This window comes from Molothrus aeneus, chromosome 9 (genome assembly GCF_037042795.1).
Source record: "Molothrus aeneus isolate 106 chromosome 9, BPBGC_Maene_1.0, whole genome shotgun sequence".
Lineage (NCBI taxonomy): Eukaryota > Metazoa > Chordata > Aves > Passeriformes > Icteridae > Molothrus > Molothrus aeneus.
The window spans coordinates 9,215,206-9,235,471 of record NC_089654.1 but is presented as its reverse complement, the minus strand read 5'-3'; the positions used below and the strand labels follow the sequence as shown (position 1 = coordinate 9,235,471).

Below are 20,266 nucleotides of genomic sequence, written 5' to 3'. Positions count from 1 at the left end.
GAAGGGTGATTCCATGGGGAGGCTGTTCCTCAGTTTCCCCATGGCACAGGGCTGCCAAAACTGCTTGTTGGGAAGATGTTTTCAAAGCACCTGGGGTGGTGCCAATCCCCATATCCTGGCATGATACCACTGCCCCATGTGAAGCAGTGCAGGGCTGGGGCTCCTGGGGGAAAGCAGGGGGTGTCTGCCTCAGCAGGGTCCAGCAAAACAGTGGCCCTTTGTCCTAGGGTGAGGACCTGGCACCACGGGTCCTGACCCCTCCAGCCACTGCTCTGAAGGAAGTAGGGGACATCTTCCTTGCCCCATTCTCACTCTTTTCTCCAAAAGGAACCAAAAGTCCTCTGGTTTTTTCCAGAAAGCTACGTCACAGGACAGTGATGCTCCTGCCCAAGCGCTCTGCCGCCTTGCTCTGCCTCCTGCCCCCGCTTTCAGGTTTTTTTGGTGGTGGGTTGAGGGGTTTTTTTCAGAACTTTTGGCTGCATGGTGAGTAAAGGCATCCTGCTGTCTGAGGGCTAACGGCTCGTTGGAGAGATAATAAAGCAAAGGGGAGTAAATTAAAGTGACTATAAATAGCACCAGGAGAGGAAAAGGAGATGAAGTCATCTTCCTTCAGCTGAGCTGGTATTTGCATCACTCCTTCCCTTTGCCTTCGCCTGCCCCCTCACCCTGCTCGGGAAACAGTCATTCCCAGACACTGGGATCCTGCTGTGAGCTCTGCATGCCCCCCTGGACCTCCATGGGGCTGAGAAATCTCCTCCTGGGGTGTCTGCCCAGTGCTGGGGACTCACTGGAGACCACAGCGAGGTGCCAGTCACTTGCCCCCAGGCTCCATGGCAGCTTCCCTACGGATCTGTGGCATTGCCCTGTGCAAACCAGAGCAGGGCCCTATGCAAACCAGTGCCTCCAGCATGACTCCAGCGCTGCATCCTAGGAATAGCTTTCAGAAGCCATCACAAACCCATTTTCTCCTTTGCAGCTCATAAAACAGGCAGCTAAAGAGACCCCCAGGACCAGTGGCCTGGAGAAAGGGATGCTGCAAACCCAACAACAGCAAGTTCACCCAGAGAAGCCCCTCCAGGAGCCAAATTCCATAATTTACATTTTTATTCTTTAAGATTCTAACATCCAAGACTCAAAAACTCCCCTATCAGTCCCAGGACACATGGGAGAGGAAGGATCCTGGCCCTGCAGGAGCCTCCCTGGAATCAGCAGAGAGCTTCAGATCTCTCCTCGAACCCCTCCATGCCAAGGAGGCCACTGCCCCTGCAGCCCCAAGCAGCCTCAAGCCCCCCAGCTGCCCCCTCACATGAGGTATATTTACATGAGTCAGAATGAGGTCACACCACGGTTTCCTTATGTCAGCTACCGACTCCTATTCCTGTGCTAGGCACACACACCCGTGTTATTGCAGGGTATTTATAGCTATTTTACATGTATAATTATAAAACCACAACTCCACACACACACAGAAATAATCCCAGTGCCGGGATGCAGGGGAGTGGGGCCAGGCTGATGGGAGCAGGAGCAGGACCTGGACCGCACCGCTAATAATAATTCTTTGCACTTTATATATAGCCCCTTTCATCCATAGCTCTCAAAATCACTTTGCAGGCATTTAATTAAGCTTCCCAACATCCTAATGTGATGACAGCCAAGAAATAATATCCTTGCTTTTAGGTACAAAGAGAGCGGGGGTGGCAGGACTTGCCTGAAGTCCCACAGCGAGTCCAAGTGTCCCGTGTCCTGCCCCACACTTGTGGGATGACCACAGGGGAGATTTTGACTCAAAAAGGGGATGAGGACCTCAAGATCCTGCCCAACCCCTCTCCTCGGTTTGGGGTGGTGACACGGATGACATTACAAAGGCTGGGGATGGCAGCAGTGACCCCAGGGACTGCTGGGCTGCAGCTGCCCATCAGCTGGATCAGCAGGTGGAAGAGACAGATGCATCCTGACAAACTCATGGGTGTGAGCTTGGGGGAGAGCAATAAATGAGATGACAGGTCTGAAAGGGCTGATTTATGAGGAATATTAAGAGTCGTAATCCAGCCTGGCCTGGCCATCCCCCAGGGAGGCAGGGTGGTGACAAGGACCCAGAGACATCACAAACCAACAGGATTCACTGGGGCCAGCGCCAAGATATCTCCAAGCAGGAGGGCTGGAAGCAATTGTGCCTCTCAGGCACCCAGGCAGCTCAGTGTGGGGGAATAGATGGGTCTCAGTGACAGCCTGGAGATGGGATCCCACAAGAATGGGTCTCTGTGGTCCTCCAGGTCTGAGGTTTGTGCTCCCCTGAGCACCCTCTCTACTTCCCATGTACACCCCTACTTGGATGGACCAGTTGCCCCCATCCTTGGGGTGCTGCAGAGGGCACAGGGAGCATGGGCTCCAGTTTTGGACACTGATGGGATCACAAGCTGCCACCCAGCAAGAGTGACACAGCAAGAGAAGGTGGCCAGCAGAGCAAAAGAGTGAGGAGGTGCTGGAGACAAACACTGGTGTTGGCAATGAAAGTGGCAGAAAAGGGACAGGACTGCAGCCCTGGGGGTGAGGCTCACTAACATCTGCAGAAAAAGCCTCTCTGCTGACTGCTGTCCATGCATGGAGGGGTGGGGGTAAGTGCCTGTCCTCATCCCCACCCTGGGGATGCCCTGTGGGGAACCAGCAGTGGATGCAGGGTGATTCTATACACATGGGGACTAAATGCAAGTCAAAAATCATAAAGCCTGATTGGATCCTGTAGCAAGTACCATCCTGACATTTTATGGTCATGCTGCTATTTTTTTCCTCCCAGATTATATCCAAATCCCTGCTTTCTGAAACAAACTGCACACGAGCCGCCCACCAAGAGCCCCCAGCTCATACCAAGCCCCCAAGGTGAGGGACCAGAACCTCTTTGCATCACAAACCCAGGCACCAGAGAGCAATGACCAAAACATGAAGCCAGAAAACAGCTGCAAACCTTCTGAGGGGCTGCAAAGAAATGGCCCCAAATGAGTGTGTCTCTGAGGAAAAAGGAGAGAGGGACATGGGGCAGGAAGCCAGCACAGTCTGGGCACTGCCACAGGGACAGCAGCACTTTTGCATCACTGAAACTGCCCCATGACTTGCTGCTGTCACTGCTCTGAATGCCACATCCGCTGTCCCCCCTCCACCACCAGCCAGACGTCTCTTACCAGGAGCTGCTGGCAGCTCTGCCACCTCGCTGGCCATGATGAAGGACTCGAGGATCCTTGCACGGAGCTCAGGGCCTGCCTCGGTGCTGAGAGGAGAAGGAGAGGGGTGTGAGGACACCAGCAGTTCCACCTCCCTGGAGAGCCCCACCTCCCTGGAATAGCAGGCAGCTACCCCTGTGGGTCTGCTGTGGGACTGAGGCATTGCTGTGAATCCCAGTGTGTGCATTGTGCCTGCGCACTTTGGGCACTGGTGTGATGTCTGAGCACCACAGCTGGAATGGCAGCTTCCACATCTGGCCTCCCCCTACGGAGAACGCTGTGCCTGGGGCACTGGTGGATTGGCATACAGCAAAACCAGCTTGGTTGGGAGCAGCCTGGGCAGCATGAGCACCCTCCTCTCACCCTCCCTGTCCCATGCATGGCAGAGGACCTCACCTGGCGGCCCCAGGGCGCAGCAGCAGCTCCCCAAAGAGCTCCCCGAGGAGCCGGGGCGAGAGGCGGCTGCGGTGGCCGCCCTGGCACAGGTGACAGAAGTGGCGGGCGAGCTGGCGCAGGAGCAGTGCCTGGGGCTGTGGCAGGGCTGGGGGGGCCAGCAGGGCTCTGGCTCGCTGGCCACACTCCTCCAGGCCTGGGGTTTCTGTAGCAGAAGGGACACAGGAAAATCAAAAGGTTAGTTTGGGAGGGCAGGGGCATCCCCATGCCTCTCATGGGAGTTCAGCACCTACCAGCACACAGGGCATGAGCTGTGGTAGCTCTCTGCTCCTCCTAGAGACCCAAAAAAACCTGACCTCAACCTCTCCCAACACTATTTTTTTACAGCCCATCCCTTTCCAGACAGGCCATGGGACTTGTGGATATCCCAGGGTCTGCAGAGATTATTTCTTCAGGGTCTTGGCCATTTCTTTCTGGGGTTTGCCTGCCCCGTTTGCCCAGTCACACCACCCCAGATCAGGTTGTCAGGTGCCTTTGGCACATTCCTTCTGTCAGCACATCCAGGAAGGGAGCTCAGAGGGCTGAGCTGCTCACCTGGTCAGGGCTGCACCTCAAAATCCCTCACTGCTGCTCAAATGGAGAACATTCCATGGTGCACAGCAAAGCCATAATAAAGGCGGAGGTGGGAAAATGGGCACCAGCTTGAAGATCTGCTGAATTTAAAGGCTCAGCCTTCCCCTCCAGAAACAGTGAGCTGGGAGGGAAAAGGGTTTTTAGGAAGAAAAAACAATGTGCACTTGGGCTGCAGGTGGGGCTGCAGTGAGGCTCCTGCAGCCCCCTGCATCATGGTCTCACTCCCCATGGAACACAGCACAGCGAGAGCTGACTGGGGTGCAGCTGCTTCCAGTGATACTGGAATTGCCCACATGGATAAAATCAGACAATGGCATTGCACATCACAGAACAAAAACCAAAACCACTTGCTGCCAAAACCACTGTCACGGGTGTCCTGAGCAGCCCACAGCCCACAAGCTCCCACCATGTCCCCAGAGCCCTCTGGCAGCTTTGTGAGCTGTGAGCTCAGTGCCCTGGGACTGCGATGCTGCCCCAGGCACAGGAAACAGCCACTCTCCAGCCATCCTCCATCCCTGCCTTGTCCCAGCCTTTTATCTGCTGGGGACAGGGAAGTCCCCAGGGCTGGGCTGCTCTCAGCTGCCTTCAAAGCCCGGCTGGGCCGGGGGCTGACTCAGCTCCACGGCTCTCTGCACCAGGAATGAGGTTTGGCCAATGCACAGCCAGCTCCCGACATCCATCCTTGGAGCCAGGGTGCACCGGAGCCGGAGGGGCAGGGGTCTGGGATCCCCTCCAAAGCAGCTCTGCAACCCAGTCGTGTTGGCAATGGGGTGCTGGTGAGATCTTGTAGCCAAGAAACCACTCCTGAGGGATGTTTAGCTTTGCTCCAGGGCCTCCCCTGCCACAATTATTGCTTTTTTTGCACCTAGAGGATCCTGCAGGAGAAGGCTCATGGCCAAAGGGGGAATTTGAGGATGTTTTTCCCTTCCTTTTGAAGGTGGTCATCTTGCTGCTTTCCCAGCTCTCAGCCTCAAGCAGGGCAGAGGAGCCTTGCAGGGCAGGCTGCCAAAACCCAGCACCGTCTCCTCAAAGACTTACATTTTAATTTTTTCTTTTAAGCCCCAGAGAAATCCTCTTCCCATTGGTTTCTCCACCGTTCGGCCCCCTCCTCCTCCTGCCCCTGTTGTGCCAGGAGCAGAGCCCGCTGCAGCACAGGCTGCAGGGAAAGGCGCTTCCCTTTGAAGTTGCTTAACGAGGCAACCCAGCTAATTGCTTCCTAATTGCGTTTTTATCCTTGGAAGGGAGGCAGCCTTTGATTTCTCCTCTGACGGGTGAGGGGAAGGCAGCTTCTCTGTGCCACCAGCCCCAGGGGTATTTCTTCTGGCTCTGTGTCTCAGCACAGGGCAGGGAGGATGGGGTGTGAGTTATCCCTCACCTTCTTCCTGAGTCCCTTCTGCCTCACTGGAAGCCACAAAGAGCCAGTGGCCTTTTCCCATCAAGACATGGTAGGAAAAGGCCACGGGTCTGGGTACTGGTGATCTTTTAGTGCCTCTTAAGGCAGCCAAGAATATGATCTGCCCAAGCACTAATCTGGCTTAGGATGGGGAGGTGATGCTCAGGGATGGAGGGTACTGCAGCAACTGGCAGTGAGATGAGAGCTGCTGTGGAAGGGGAAGAAATCCTGGTTTCACGAGCAGCAAGAGGTTCCGGTCCTGTTGAACACAGTGGGCAAGGGTTTGCTGTGTGCCTGGTGATGCCCACAGGCCCTCAGGCTGGGAGGGGTTGAGTGGCTCTGTGAGGACTCACTTGAAATGGATTTTGGTCTGGCCTCACTGTTGGGATGGACCATGGGCTCTGATGACATGGGTATGAGCCCTGCTCTGTTTATTTGAAAAGAAATCAAATAAAACCAAAACCTTGACAGTCTCCTACATTTGCACAGAGCCTCAAAACCTTGCAGGGATCTAAAGGCGCTTCCTAATGGCACTAAGCTGAAAAAGCTGAGAATTTTTTGTGCCCATATAAAGCCAGGAGTTAATGAGATTACAGGAAAAATTTCCCAGGCAGCAGAGCCAAAATATTATAATAACGCTTTCTTCTGGGGCCAGCATCACCCAGCCTTGGCAGCTGCCCGTCCTGGCAGGCAGCACCTCCTTCTCCAGGCACTGCAGAGGGAGAAGACCACGCTGTGGTGGGGGCAAAGCAGCCCCCTGGATCTCCCTTCTTTCCTAGAGCATCTCCCAGTTGATGCTATGCTGCTCTGGCACAGGTGATGTTCCCAATGGCCCTTTGTAAAATCTGCCTTTAGTACAGCATTGGGCAGGGGATGGGGTCAGGGCCACCCTGGAGATGCTGGGAAGTCTTTCTAGGGGCTTCCCAAAGTTTCTCCAGCCCCACAGACGTGCCAGGTGTGGGGGCAGCCCATGTGTGCTTACCTTGAGCCATGTGGACCAAATCACTGTAGAGAGCTGGAGGGATGAGGGGCGTGGGGAGCTCCTGGAGGTACCACTTCAGGGCATCTGCCAGTGTCTGGGCCTCGTACAGGTCCATGTCCACAGCTGAGGCATCTGGGAGAGAGACACAGGGAACCCTGAGCCCATGGTTCTTCCCTCTGGCACAGAGCTCAGAGCTCTTCATCCCTGTGGGCCTTCCTGCAGACACGGGGGCTGATTTCTGTGCCCATGCCCCCCTCTCCCCAGTGGGGCAGTGTATGATTTCACTGCCACCACTCACCCAGCAAATATTCCTGTCCCAGTTTCCCCTGACCCCGAGTTCCACGTGCCCAAGGAGAGCATGCGGCAGCATCTCTGCTCTGGGTAAACTGTACATCCAGGGCATGGGACAGGGAGCCTCACCATCCCACTGGGGTCCCACTGCAGGATAGGATCCATGGCAAGAACTGAGCAACTGCTCAGGAACCTTCTAATTTTCAGGGCCAGGTGCCATGTGCCAACCCCAGCCCAGCAGGACCTGCTTGGAGAAGGCATCCATGGAATGGGGTTATGGTTCCCAGACAATTCAAGTTGCTAAAGGCCCATGTGACCCCCAGTAATCCCAAAATGCTGTGAATGTGCCCCAATTGGCATCACTTCTCCCAGCCCTGAAAGGTGGCTGCCCTGGGGGAGGTGGTGAAGGATGCTCCAGGAACGGGGGAAAGCACAGGAGGCCACACAGCCTGGGCTCAGGGGCTCGGGGGTCCTGGGATCAGGACAGGGGCAGTGCTGGGAGCAGAACTGTCCCATGGCCTGTCAGGAGTCAGAGGGTGGGATGTGTCTGTCTGAGCCCCATGGCCAGGCCAGCACAGGGGCATTGCTTCACCCTGGTCCAGGGGGAAGAAGCCTTTCAGCATCCTTTGGTATTGCCTCATGTGTTTGTCTTGGAGGTCTCCCATCCTGGCTGGGCTGGGTGGTGGCTGTCTGGAGGGTGATGGTGCCTTTTGCAAAGATCTGAAGGTTTCAAAATCTGGCTTTGGTTCAAACTGGACCCAAATGCAATGTTTTGAAATTCTTCTTCTTGGAGAATTTGGAGGGCGAGGGGTATGGGAGGTTGGGAATAATTTAAAAAATGAACATATTTGAGATGGTCTGAAATGGTTAATTAAAAAAAAAAAGAAAATCAAATTTGTCTTTTTTGTAAAGATGCTGTGTCAGGCTCCAAATGGCCTGGAATGACAGAGAAGAGTGTGGGCTTGCTCAGAGCAGGCTCTGAGCCCCCTTCCACTCTGCTCACTGGATCTTTACCCCCTGAATGCAGCTTCACTGAAATTGGAGCCATTTTGGGAGATGCTCCATCTCCCAGCCCAGCATCTTCCAACAGAAAATGTTGTGAGCCTCCAACCACTCCAGCTGTGCTTCCTTCTGGGGTAATAAACCCAAAAGAGGGGAGCAACCCTCTTTCTTAGTACAAGGCTTTAGAGGCACACATTCAGCAGGGCTGGGATGGGGAGCAGCTGGGAAAAGCTGTTTTTGAGCACCTTGACCTTGATCTCCTCTGGTTGGAGTGTCCCTGCTGTGCACCAGGCATCCTGGGAGCCTGCCTGCCTGCCTGCCTGCGTGGGAACACCAAGCTGCAGTGGGTCCCTTATGGCCAGTGCCTTCCATTTGGCTCCCAGACGGAGAGAAAACAGATTGGCCAATGCCCGAAGGGAAGCCTTTAACCCAGCCATTGGAGACGCTACCTCATTGTCAGCAGCTGGGAGCTGTGTCCCGGGGCAGCCTGGGGACAGCCGGGACAGATGCCACCATGAGCCATCCAGCGTGGCCAAATGTGACCCAGGGCAAATGGGGTGCTGCCCTTCTGGCACCCCAGGAAGTCACAGCATCTGCCCTTGGCATCCTCGAGGTGGGCAGGGCTGTGCCAGCTGCACCCTGGCCCCGTTCTGGTCCCTGTTCATGCTCCCATCTCCCGGCCACACTTCTGGACCCTCTTGAGGGTTATTTTTGCCAGGCTTTGTGGGGGCATGACAGTCAGTTCCCCATGTATGGTAGCAGTTCCCCTGGAGCTGTGAGCTGGCAGGTTGTCTCGGGCTGGGCAGGTGGAGGAGAGTGGGGTCAGGGATCCCACAAGATGCTCCAACACCTGGTTTTGGCTGAATACAGCGCATGGCTAAAACCCAGGGATGCTGCTGGGGGGTCCCAGGGTCTCATTGCACTGCAGAGAGCTTTTCCCATCACTGGGATGCACCGAGCAAACCCCAGAGCCCTTCCCACCTGCCACGAGGGTTTCTGCAGGGACCTGTCACTCGCCTTAAGGATGCTGGCCCGGATTGAGGAGAGCAGCCACAAGCTGTTCCTGTGCAGGGACGGGGCCGCTGCCGGGCGCTGGCCCCAGGCGATCAGCCCCGGGCTCCACCGTGGCCTAATTAGCTTGTTTGCCTCGTTAGGCATGAGCCTGGGGGGTGTTCAAAGGGAAGGCTCAGCCGGTTTCAAAGCGAGATTCAAAAAACATCTTTACACCCGGAGAGAGCGCGATGGGGAGAGCAGGGGGATTCACACCGCGCTGACAGAGACTGATCGGCACCGTTCTCCCTGGCACTGCGACTAGAAGTAGCCATTAGCCTGCTGTCCCCGTCCTCCTGGAAATGCAGTGGCATTCTCCTGCCCCAGGAGTTCTCCTCCTGCCCCAGAGGCTGCCCTGGTGAGCTGGGCTCCCCGTCGGGCTGAGGGCACAACGGGGATGCTCCGAGCTGCCCCCCAGCACCGGCTGTGCCCCGGCGGCTCGGGGAGGCTCAGCCGGCAGCGGGGGAAGGGTTAACCCCGGAGCCTTCCCAGACAATTACCACCGGCCTGACCCCACGGATGCTGCTCTCTTCTTATCTGAGGGAAATGATAACCAGCTATAAGAAGTTAATGAAGCTGCAGGATGAGTCAATGCTCTCCTGCTGCTCTCCAGATGTTCCCATCTTTTCCCCAGGGGAATGATGGAGGAATGACGGAGGGATTCCATCTGCCTGCCATAAATAGAAGGAAAACACCCCAAAACCCCAACCTCGACCCCATACCAACCCCCTCCAACACACAACCTGCCTGCTGACCTGCTGGCAGAGCAAGCATTTGGGGACCAGCGGCGAGCATGCCTTGCCCATGGAGGGGTGAAAAGCAGGAATAAACTTTGGACTGGGGACAGGGTGCGTGGGATGACCACCGGCCCAGAGGGACGGACTCCCAGCCTCCTCCTACTGGCATTCCAGACCCCACATCCCAGCAGAGGCAGAAAGGTGCTGGAGCTGTGGGCTGAGTCAGGCTGGGCAGGAAATTCCAGGAGCTCTCCCGCAGCTGCAGCCGGCCAGGGAGGCGTGAGTAAGGCTGAGTTTCGGTAAACGAGGAGGATGTTTAGCCACCAGGGGCGGGGGGGAGGTGGAGGCTGTTCTGAAGGAGAGGCTTGGGCAGGTCCTGGTAACCAGCTGTCCCCTGCTTGTGGCCACAGGTGACGGCTGCTCCCACAGCCCTGAGCAGCTCGTGGGTGACAGGGTGCAGGCCCTGCCCAGCACCCAGGGCCCCTCTCCCAGCAGGGAGCTCCAGCAGGCTGAGCTGGACCTTGGCCACCGAGCGCTGCTGCAGTGAGATGCTCTCAGGTGCTTGGTCCCTGTGACAGAGGGGCACCCAAACCAGCCTGGGGCTGACTGAAATACCGACCTGGGAATTTCCCTACCCCTTCCAGACCTTTTAGTTTTAGTTGTCCCTGGCTGCTAGAGAGATGTCCTTGCTGTCCAGTTGTGGGGGCTGTACGTTCCCATCCACATGGATGCTGACCAGGCACTCGAGCTCCTGGGCATCCCACAGTGAGGGTTTACTGGGAAACTGTGCACCAAATCAGGGAATATTTCCCAGCTTTGACTCAGCATCATTGTAACAACTCCCAGCCAGCCTGCTGGTACCTTGTGCTGGGACTTGGCAGCTGCCAGGACACCCCCTGCCCATGCACGGGAGCTCCTGCCAGTTCCAAACACTCTCCCAGCTGGGTTTCACCCCACTGCACCCTTGGCTTGAACTCAGCCAGGGTAGGGGTGCTGGGATCCCGTTTGAGGGTGCCCACTGAGACTGCCTTCCCCCACCTCACCTTCCCTAAGGCAATCCCCTTCCTCAGTTTTCCCAGCTGCTATGGGAGGGGATGGCAAAAACTCACCCCCAGTTCTCCCTGATGGGTCTGGCAGGGATGTCTCTGCTGCTGCTGTTTATTTACCCTTCTTTCATCACCACCAAATATAAGAGATGAGCTCATGCCTCTCGCCAGTCTCTGACGACACGGGGTTTATTTCCACTGCAGGTATAAATAAAAAGCAGTGCCGCAGGCACCGGGGCGCCTCACGCTCGGGAGGAAAGTTATCCTGGTGGAATGAGCTTGCCCAGGGGAAACCAGAGCCCTTGGGGGCCTCCGATCCCCTGTGGCATCCCAGGGATGAGGATGGGGATGCGCTCCCTCCCTGCGCATCCACCCCGTGCTGACGGGGGCAGCGGCGTGAGACCCCCCAAGCCGCTCCTCACTCCCCGACCCTTTCTGCCTAGCAGCAGCTCCTGGCAGCCCCAGCGGAGCCCCGGGACCCACCGTGTGTCGCTAATCCCCACCGAGAGCTGACCTAATTCCCGGGCACGTGAGCGTGTCTCCAGGCAGAGCGCATGGGAGCGCGCAGGGACGGCAGCGCGCCCGGCACGCCCGGAGACACCGGCTCCAATCGGCCGCGCTCTGCCGCCGCCTTCCCCGGCAGCCCCGCCGCTGCCGCTCCTGCCCGGCCCTGACAACAGCGGAGCCGCTTCCCATTGCTGCGCTTGTATCTGGGGAAGGGTCTCCGTGTGTGTTTACAGTGTCCGCAGCTGCGCTCCAGAGCCCCGAGCAGAGCGGGGCTATCCAAAGCGCGGGGGAGGGTTCGGTGCTTCGCAGCCATCCCAGAAGGGTTCGCTCCCACCTGAGCCACAGGGAGCACCCACGGACCCTTGGGGTGAGGTCTCTGTGCACTGTCTGCCGCCAGGGAGGAGGGATAAGGACACAGACCTTCCCTGCTAAGGGGTGGCAAAGCACTGCCCGGACATTACACACAGGACTTTGCAGACATTCCCAAGCCAAACCTTCACCAGCTTGGGTCCCTCAGGTCTGAAGGGCTCCAGCACCCACCAGCCCACCCACAGCTCTGCTGCTACCACCCAAAGAATGTCCCAGGTGTCCAGCAGCAGCAGTGAGAAGGCTGCCTGCCATGTCCCAGGCGTGGACAGAACCCTGAGCAACCCTGGGGGGAAAAGACATCAGGTCGAGCACTGAAGGGCTGATACACCTCATGTCCCCGGGCGCTGTGGAGTTAGTGGGTGATTTGCCCCTTCCCTGTACCCAAACAGCCCCTGAGCTGGGGACAGCAGCCCAGGGACACAGGGGACAGCAGGAGTGCTGGCAGCTGAAACTCGTGGGGTCAGTGTGCAGACCCACACCACAGAAATACCCCAGGGCGTGAAGCAGCTCCCACCCAGGCACTGCAGGGAGTGCTGGGGGCAGCAGGGTGAAACTCTGCTTTATTCCTCTTTTCCAGGCCCATACTCTTTCCCTGACACTGCAGCAGGGCTCCTGGCTGGCTGATCACCTCCCAGCCTTTGCTGATCACCTCCCAGCCTTTGCTGAGCTCCCTCCAGCCCCCTATGAAGCTGCAGTTTTTCTTTAAGTCCCTTTTTGGTGCTACCATGTGACTCTGATTCTCATGTTCAGTGATGCTGCATGCCCCCCTCGCTTCTCTTAATTGTTCTTGCAGCATCCATCATGGAAATACCAATTTTGGTGCACAGGCTCTAGACAGCAGTCAGATGCCACTGACCTGCAGAATGTCACCCAGTGCCAGCATGGGGACAGGCTCAGCTCAGACTGTAGAGCCGTAAGGAGCCACTCTGCCCAATGCTGCCATGAGGATGGGAAACCTCAACCAAACTCAGCTGATGATCAGCTCAGGGACTGCCCACCGGTAAGATCCCCCACAGAAAGGGCTCTAAAAGGGCCAGGGTTGGGGAAAGGGTTCAATCAGCACAACTCAGACCTGTGCCTGCACTGCCAGCCCTGGGAACACAATGCCCATGGACTCCTAGGGACAGCCAGGAGCCGACTTGCACAGCTCCTTGTGTCCCAAGGCCCTCCTCTTTCTTCCCACTGGAAATTCAGACACTTTCAGTGCAGAAAACATGCTGAGTTCTCCAACACATTGAGATATGGGGGTTAGAAAACCAACATCTGAACTTTTCCAGCCCTTGCTCCTCTTTCCTTGCACTCTCTAGCAGTTTTCCTGCCACCACTGCCAAACACCAGTGGGATTTGGGTATTCACAGGGACGCTGAAACCCCCAGTGGGTACCCAGTTTTCCCCCCAGCCAAGATGTGGTTTGGTTCCAGCAGCCACCAACCCTGGCTCTGATTTCTGCCCATTCCCCAGGATGAAGCCTGTCCTTTGCAGGCAGGCTGCTGGCAGAGAGGGGAGGCTGGAGGGACAAACCACCAGGAGCATGGGAGGAAGGAAAACGTGACTCTGTCTTCTCCCACACAAGGTAAGGAAATTCCAGTATTCCAGCAGGGCTGTTCTACTCCACCAAATGCAATGAGAGGGGAGACAAAGCAGAGATGCTTTCCAGCCCTCCCCAGTCCACAGTGGGCTCCAGCAGGGTCCTGGGGAAGCACCACTGGCTCTGTGCTCCGCAGGAGGTTGCAATAGGAGCAGGCTGCCAAGCTTGGCCTCTGCTGGGATGCTTGACTCGGGCAGGAACGTCATTCCCATCCTGTTGCAGAGCATCCCTCTGGCATGGCTGAGCATCAGCCCCTTCAGCTGAGAGCCTATAAGTGTGAGACTTGTCCTTCCCCCTCCAGCTCTGGGGAGCTCTGGCTTTGCCCAGCTCTGTGTTGCTGAGCTCAAGGGGCAGCCCCCTGCAGAGCCCAATTAAAGATTTCAGTCCCAGAGGAGATGTGGGCTTGGGAGTATCAAGTCTGCCAGGGCTGCTGGTGTTTTTTAAGGGTTTTCACATGTTTTGAAAACCACAATTGCATTTCTCTGACCATTGCTGGACTCTGCCATGGGAGATGGACAGACCTGGACAGACCCACAATGTGCCCAAAGCTCTGGCCAAGCCGGTGGGGTTTGCCCTGGGCTGGGAGGGTCTCCTAAGGCTGAGCAGGATTTTGGCAGTAACTGCAGTGGTGCTGCTCTGTGGGGAGCCCTGGACCTGCCTGGGATGCTGCACCAGCTGCATGGGAAGAACGGAGGACCCATAACTCCTGCGTGCTTGGAAAACAAACCGTGCTGGTACTGCTGCCCAAGCCCAGCCTAGGCACCAGTGCCCAGGGCAGCCCAGGGGATTGCTCTCGGATGCCTTCACCTTCTCCACAGCTCGGACAGTAAATCTGGCCCGGGCTGCAAGGCTGTGAAGAAGAGAACCCGCTGCTCCGGGCTTCCTCAGCCCACAGCTGGGGGAGAAGAGTGGGGTGGTGGGGTCCCCCCAGCCCCCATCACCGCCGCGGGGAGCGCAGCCCTTTTCGGGCAGTGGGGAAGGAGCATCCCTGGGAGCTCTCCTCTCCTGCATCCCTCCTTCCCCGCCCGGCGGGACTCGGCTCCCGGTGCGCGGGAAGCGATGAGGTCATGGTGCTTAATATAGCGATTTCATCACAGCCCTTCTCCCCAGCAACACCGCCCGGCTCCCGCCGCCCCCCCGGCCGGCAGCGCCGGGCGTGCGGCGGGATGCGGGGCTGGCCCGGGGCTCTGTGGGGCCGCCCGTGCCTGGTGTCACAGTGCCGCCCTCTGGGCACGGCGGCCGCAGGATGGGGATGCTCCATGCACCCCCTACCCCCCCAAAAAACCCAGGTTTGAGCGGCACGCTGGATCCATCGCGTCCCTCCCGCCCCGCCGTGTGCCATCCTATCCCAGCCGCGGGTTTAGAAGCAGGTGTGGGGAAATGGTTTTCTCCTTCCCCCCGCCCTGCTCATGCCCCTAAGTCTGCAAACAGCTTCCCGTTCTTGTAAATAATGAGCGTTACCTTTCCTCTTTCTTTTTCTCTATCCCCAAGACGCTTTTCCCCTGCCTTGCTTCTTAGATACAAACCCTAGAGATTTAAAAAATCAAGTATTTTTGTCCCCCCCAACCTCCCCAAAAATATTCTCTTAAAGCGCCCCTGCCCTGCACCTGCATCACTTTTATCTGCATCACACGGGGAGAAGAGGGGGTCGGCATGCAGGCAGGGCCTCAGTGCTGGTGCTGTAACCCCTCCCTGCCAGGGCAGCATCGCCTCCTCAGCCCCCTTCCCTCCCGGGAACTCACCAGCCAGGAGCGCCTGTTTCAGCTCAGCATCCCCCAGCACGGCGGGGCCGGGCCTGTAGAGCACTTCGCTGTCGAGCCCTGGGACACAGCCGGGAGAGAGGGGTTAGTGCTGAGCCCACCTCGTCCCTCCCGACACGGGGCAGGCGGGAGGGGCCGGGAACACGGCGCCCCCCGCCCTGCCCAGGGGGCTGGGGAGAGCTTTGGCTGCGGGGATGCTCTCGGGGCGCCCTGAAGCGGGCAGGGCTGTGGCTCTGCGGGCACCCGGCTGTGCCCCGCGGCTGTGCCCTGGGTGTCCGTACCTTGTTTTTCCAGCGCCTCGATGAGCCTGGCCACGGTCTGCAGCGCCTGCTCGGGCAGGGCGGGGTGCTCGCTGAGCTCTGCCTGCCCGGGGAGTCCTGCGGCGAAAAGAAGGGGAGAAGGGGTTTGGAAATTCCTGCCCGCTGGAATTCCGCTTTCCTCAGCTGCCCCAGGACAGGATCAAGCTGCTGCTTTGGCACAGCCACAACCAACACTTTGGCTCATGCATCTCTAATTTTGGAGCACTTCTCCCTTTATTTTATCCTCTTTTTGCAATAAGAGTCACCGTTGGAGGCTCAGTTGCTTGCTGAGATGCAAAGACCTGCTCAGGCATGTGCCCTGCCCGTGGGGAGTGTCCCATCCTGGGCATGGAGATCCTCCAAGCCAAAACCCCTTCCCCACCTCTGTTCCCAGGGCGGTGAGACTGCCCCTGCCATCACCTACAGCCCACAGTGACTCGAGGCAGGAGCTGGGGACACAGACCCATGCCCAGCACAGACACGGCTCTCTGCAGCTCTCACCTGCTCGGGCTCTCTGCTGTGCACGGCAGGGTTGAGCACAGGCCCAGGGAGGAGCCAGCCTCCCCTTGGCTGGTGCAGACCTCCCTCAGCCCCTAAAAACCCTTCAGCCAAACAGGGGTCAGCACAAACCCCCGTGTGCTGCTCCCTCCTGGGTTTTAGAGCAAGGACACCTCAGTGCAGACCATGGCAGAGAGGAGCAAAGCCCTTGGCAGGAAGGAGAGCAGCTGTCCTTACCCCAGGGCATGTTGTATCCATCCATCCATCCCTCTTTATCACCCCAGCTGATAAACCCCTCCTGTGTGGGTTAAACCCAGCGGAGACCTTGGCAGGGCAGTGCTGGGATTTCTCCCTGCTCTCTCTTTGGTGGCCTTGAGAACCCAGAACAGCAGGAGGCAGGGGCTGGCAGGGGCTGCACACACAGGGCCATGTGTGACGGCTGCAGCATGGACAGCCTGTGGAAAGGCCAAAATAAATATAAGAGGGACTTTGGGCAGGGCCAAGCTGCCTTCAATCTTTTGCAAAAAACACAACCTGGCTGCAACAGGTGGATGCAGGCTCTGATCCTCACCGTGGTGGTGCCCTGGTGCTCCCTGGAGAACAGATAATGACGCAAACCTGCCACTGTGGGTGGCTGATCCAGTCCCCAGGCAGGGCCATGACCCCCAAGCACAGCAAAGGGGTCCCCTCTGCCACCCAGTAAGGGTGTGTTGGTGCCTTGGGAGCAGGGAAGATTTCAGGGTTAAAAGCAAAGCGCATCATGTGAAGCTCATGCAAAATGTCCCCACTGCATGAGTGGTTTCGTAATTAAGGAAACTGGGCTTTTCCTCCAAATCAGTGGCTTGGGGAAAAGGTGGTGACTGCAAAAAAATAACTTTCTCCTGACTAGGAATGGCAGGAATGGCCCCAAGCTGTGCCACGCTGGACCCCAGCATCCTGATGCCCATGAGGAAGTGGAGGTGATGCCTTGTGGCAGTGGTGCTGCCCAGGACAAGTCAGGGGCAAAACAGCCAGCAAGATCCCCTGGGACTCAGATCTGCTGCAGAGCCATTTTCGGGATGTTATTTAATTAAGAGAAGGACCATTCCTCCCTGCAGAGCCAGCCCTGGCTCGAAGGCATGGCTGGGACATGCAGTGTCTGTCATTCAGGGCTTCCTCCATGGCCTGAGCCAGCCCAGGGTCCCTGTGTGGCACCAGGGCTCGGAGGGAACTCAGGGCACTCAGGGGTGGGGGGAATGGGGTACGCTGCTGCTGCAGAAATATAAATTTGGGTGCTTTTTTGCCAGAAAAACGTCCCTCAAACCTCAATCTGGAAATGGAATCGGTATGGGAAGAATTAAAAAAAAAACCAACAAAACCCACCAAACCAAAAAACCACAAACCAAAAAATCCCAAACCAAAACAAAAGTACCTTCTGTTCCAAGAGGATCTTGGAGATTTTTACTCGAAGGGAAGCCTGTGAGCTGGGAGGTTTGGGTTTAAACTGACACAAAATGGCACACACTGCTCCTGTGCTGCAGGAAGACGTGGTTGTGGGACAAAACGTCCCCTGGTGAGGAGCCTGCACACACTGGCATCACCCCAGGGAGGGTCACCCCATGGACAACACTGGGAAGGCAGCACCCAGTGTCCCCCTGGACAGCAGGGCTGGACACCTGGCCATGGCCAGAGCATGTCCTGCAGCCTCCCCAACCTACCCCCAAACCTGGCTTTAGGGCTTTCTCCCTTCTAAAAACTATGGATTTTACAGTTTAAAAATTTTGTTATCCTTTCACCTGAGTGCACGCAGGGCTGGGGTGCCTACACTGAGACCTTCCTGGTGGGCCAGGCTCTCTGGCCAGGAGGCATTTCCTGCTGCGGACATTCCTCGGTTTGCAGGGAATCTCCACATCCCCAGCACCTCTGGGCAGGGGTCCCTGGGCACATCTCCCCCAGAGAGGAGCCCGAGGCACCCCCTGCATGAGGGGCAGCAAAGGCAGGAACAAGAAGGTGGCTTCACCTTCCCTGTGAGCAGGGCTGGAGAGCCCTGGGGTCTGCTCCTGTGTGCCCCGAAATCTCCACACAGCACTGAGTTTTCCAGGGCTCTGCCTCCTGAACACTCAGAGGTCTCACCACTGAGCTGGACTGGCCAGGGGGCTCAAACCCCTCATCTGGCAGGATAAACACCCCCAAAAGTGGCTTCCACCCTCCTGCAAATCCAGCACGTAGCTGCACACGGAGCCTCACCAGTGCTGCTGGGACTGCGGCTGCCTTGGCGCACTGGTCGGGGAGGAGCACCTGCATTTTGGGGAGGGGAGGTGTGGAGGGGCCCAGCATCCTTCCCATGTGGTTGTGGGGCTGCACATCAGGAGCTGCATGGCAGCCCCACGCATGGACATGGATGGTGCTCAGCCCAGGAACCAGGTGGTCCCCCCTCAAATCACAGTGACAAGTGGGTCCTGAACCATATTTTGGAGGGAGACAGGCTCCTCATCAGTGAGTGCCCCTCTAAACCCAGACCCAGCAGCACAGGGGCTGCTCCAGACTGGCCAGGAGGGTGTCTGGGGTGCCAGACCAGCAGCTGGGCAGGTTCTCCTGCCATGGCTGAAGGCGATGCCGCTCTCCCAGCCCCAGGCCAGCACCGACAGCCATTTCTGCTCCATCCATCCCGAGCAGGGGAGCACCATGGCTTTGACTGGGGTCACTGGGATATACCTGGCTGGAAGGGGGCATTCTTACTTTGGATTTTTTTTTTTTTTTAGCTCATGTACACTGTGGAACTGCTGTGAAATCCCCCCTGGCCCCAGCACACTTGGCCACGGTGAGTGGTGAGGGCAGAGCCGGCTGCACCAGCTGGGCAGATCCAGGCAGAGAAATGGCTGCAGGCCCCTGTGCCAGGAAGGGTCCTGCCAAGCGTCCCCCCAGGGCTCTGCTGCAGCCCCCAGGGACACAGGAGCCCCCCAGGGACTCACCACGCCGCTTGCCAGGATTGTCCCCTGTCCCAGCTTGCACAAAGTGACAGTGAGGCTGGGAGCTGGCCCAGGGCCAGCACTCGCCCGGGCACTGAGAGCAGCCTGAATCAGGTGCCGCAGTGGTGGGGAGAGGAGCACTTGCAGAAAAGGTCCCTGGAGGCCACCACGGAGCTTTCTGCTCCTCTTTGAAGGGCCAAAGAAGCCTTGCATCTTCTCCTGTGCTCTCATGGATGTGGATCCCCTTGGACACTCCATGCCAGCACGGCAGCCAGCCTGGGATGTTGGTGAGGAGCAATCCCTGCAGCATGTTTGGCTGCGGGGTAGCAACACTCTGGGCACCCCCTGCCCCTTCTGAGGCTGCCTCCATACACCAGGGCAGATAATTCCCAGGACAACTTTTTCGGGGGCTGGATCCCCATCCCGAGCGTGGTTTCCCACCAAGCCACCTCAGCTGCAAGCATCCACCCGGCTCCACACCGCCCTCACCACCAGGTGAGGGGACACCCACCCGTGGGCTCCCACCGTGCTGCTCCCCTCACACTCACCCCAGGGCGTGGGGGTCCCCGCGGGCGGCAGGGGCAGGGGCCGCGGCCGGGCCTTGGTGGCGGCGGCGGCGATGCGGGCGGGACCCAGGTACTCCACGTAGGTGCCGGGGAAGTCTCCGCGCTCCTTGGTGCGCTCGTTGACGCCGTGCAGCCACCCCTGGGGGTTGCGCTCGTCCCCGTCCTTGTAGTTGGGGCTGCTGAGCAGCCCGGCCCTGCTGACGGTCAGCACATCCCCGGGGCACAGCGCCAGGTCCTCCTCCCGGTCCTTCTGGTACTCGTAGAGGGCCCGGTACTGCAGCCCGTCCGAGGAGGCCATGGCGGGGTCACCGCGGGCCCGGCCCGCCGGGCATTGGGGCCGCTCGGGGCAGCTGTGCCTGGGCTGGGGCACTGCGGGGCTGGGAGCGCTCCCTTCCCTGCACACACACGGTGAAAACCTCGCTGTTGGCAAATCTGCGGGATGGAGAGCGGCCGCTGACCCTCCAAGCCCAAAATTGCTGTGAGGCCCCAGCAGTGCCTGGCACCCGTTGGCTCAGGTGTGGGCAAGGAGCTGTTTCTTCACCGGGGCAGGCGGAGGGGGGCGAATGAGGCTCTTGGGGGTGAGGGGACAATCGGGGTCCTCGTTAGCCTGGCTTCATCCGCACCGTGCTGGGGACACCCCTCCCCTGCCAAGAGAAGGGCAGCGCGTTAGTGACCAAAGCTGTGCCTTGACCCGTCCCCCATGCCCGGCTCCCGGCTCAGGGAGAGCCCGGCGGCTCCCTCGGCTCCTGCTTCCCAGGGAGCTCCCGCCAGCAGGGCTCGGCCACTGCACGCAGGGAAAGTACCGGCAAGAGTCTGGAAAGTAGGGCAAGAGATCACGCCACGGGTTTTTAAAATAGACATATGTGCTGAGAAACCTCCTGCCGCACGCAGCTCCCCTCCGGCAGCTCCAGCCTGGCACTGCTGCACGGAGCTGGCAAATGAAGATGTGGATTTTTCATATGGGTTTGGTTTGGGGTTTTTTTTTCCTT

At 58.1% G+C, this 20,266-nt stretch overlaps 1 protein-coding gene across 1 annotated transcript in view; it reads right to left on the bottom strand.

The window, feature by feature from the left end:
* PIK3R3 (phosphoinositide-3-kinase regulatory subunit 3) overlaps nt 1–20,266 on the bottom strand; it is a 78,863-nt gene that overhangs the window by 58,302 nt on the left and 295 nt on the right. Inside the window, exons 2-7 of the mRNA XM_066555212.1 lie at nt 19,260–19,921; nt 15,248–15,343; nt 14,949–15,026; nt 6,617–6,748; nt 3,612–3,813; nt 3,177–3,262 (exon numbers count right to left, since the gene is read on the bottom strand). Coding sequence (XP_066411309.1) covers nt 3,177–3,262; nt 3,612–3,813; nt 6,617–6,748; nt 14,949–15,026; nt 15,248–15,343; nt 19,260–19,575 — 910 coding nt within the window. The 5' untranslated portion in view covers nt 19,576–19,921. The remainder of the gene's footprint in view (nt 1–3,176; nt 3,263–3,611; nt 3,814–6,616; nt 6,749–14,948; nt 15,027–15,247; nt 15,344–19,259; nt 19,922–20,266) is intronic.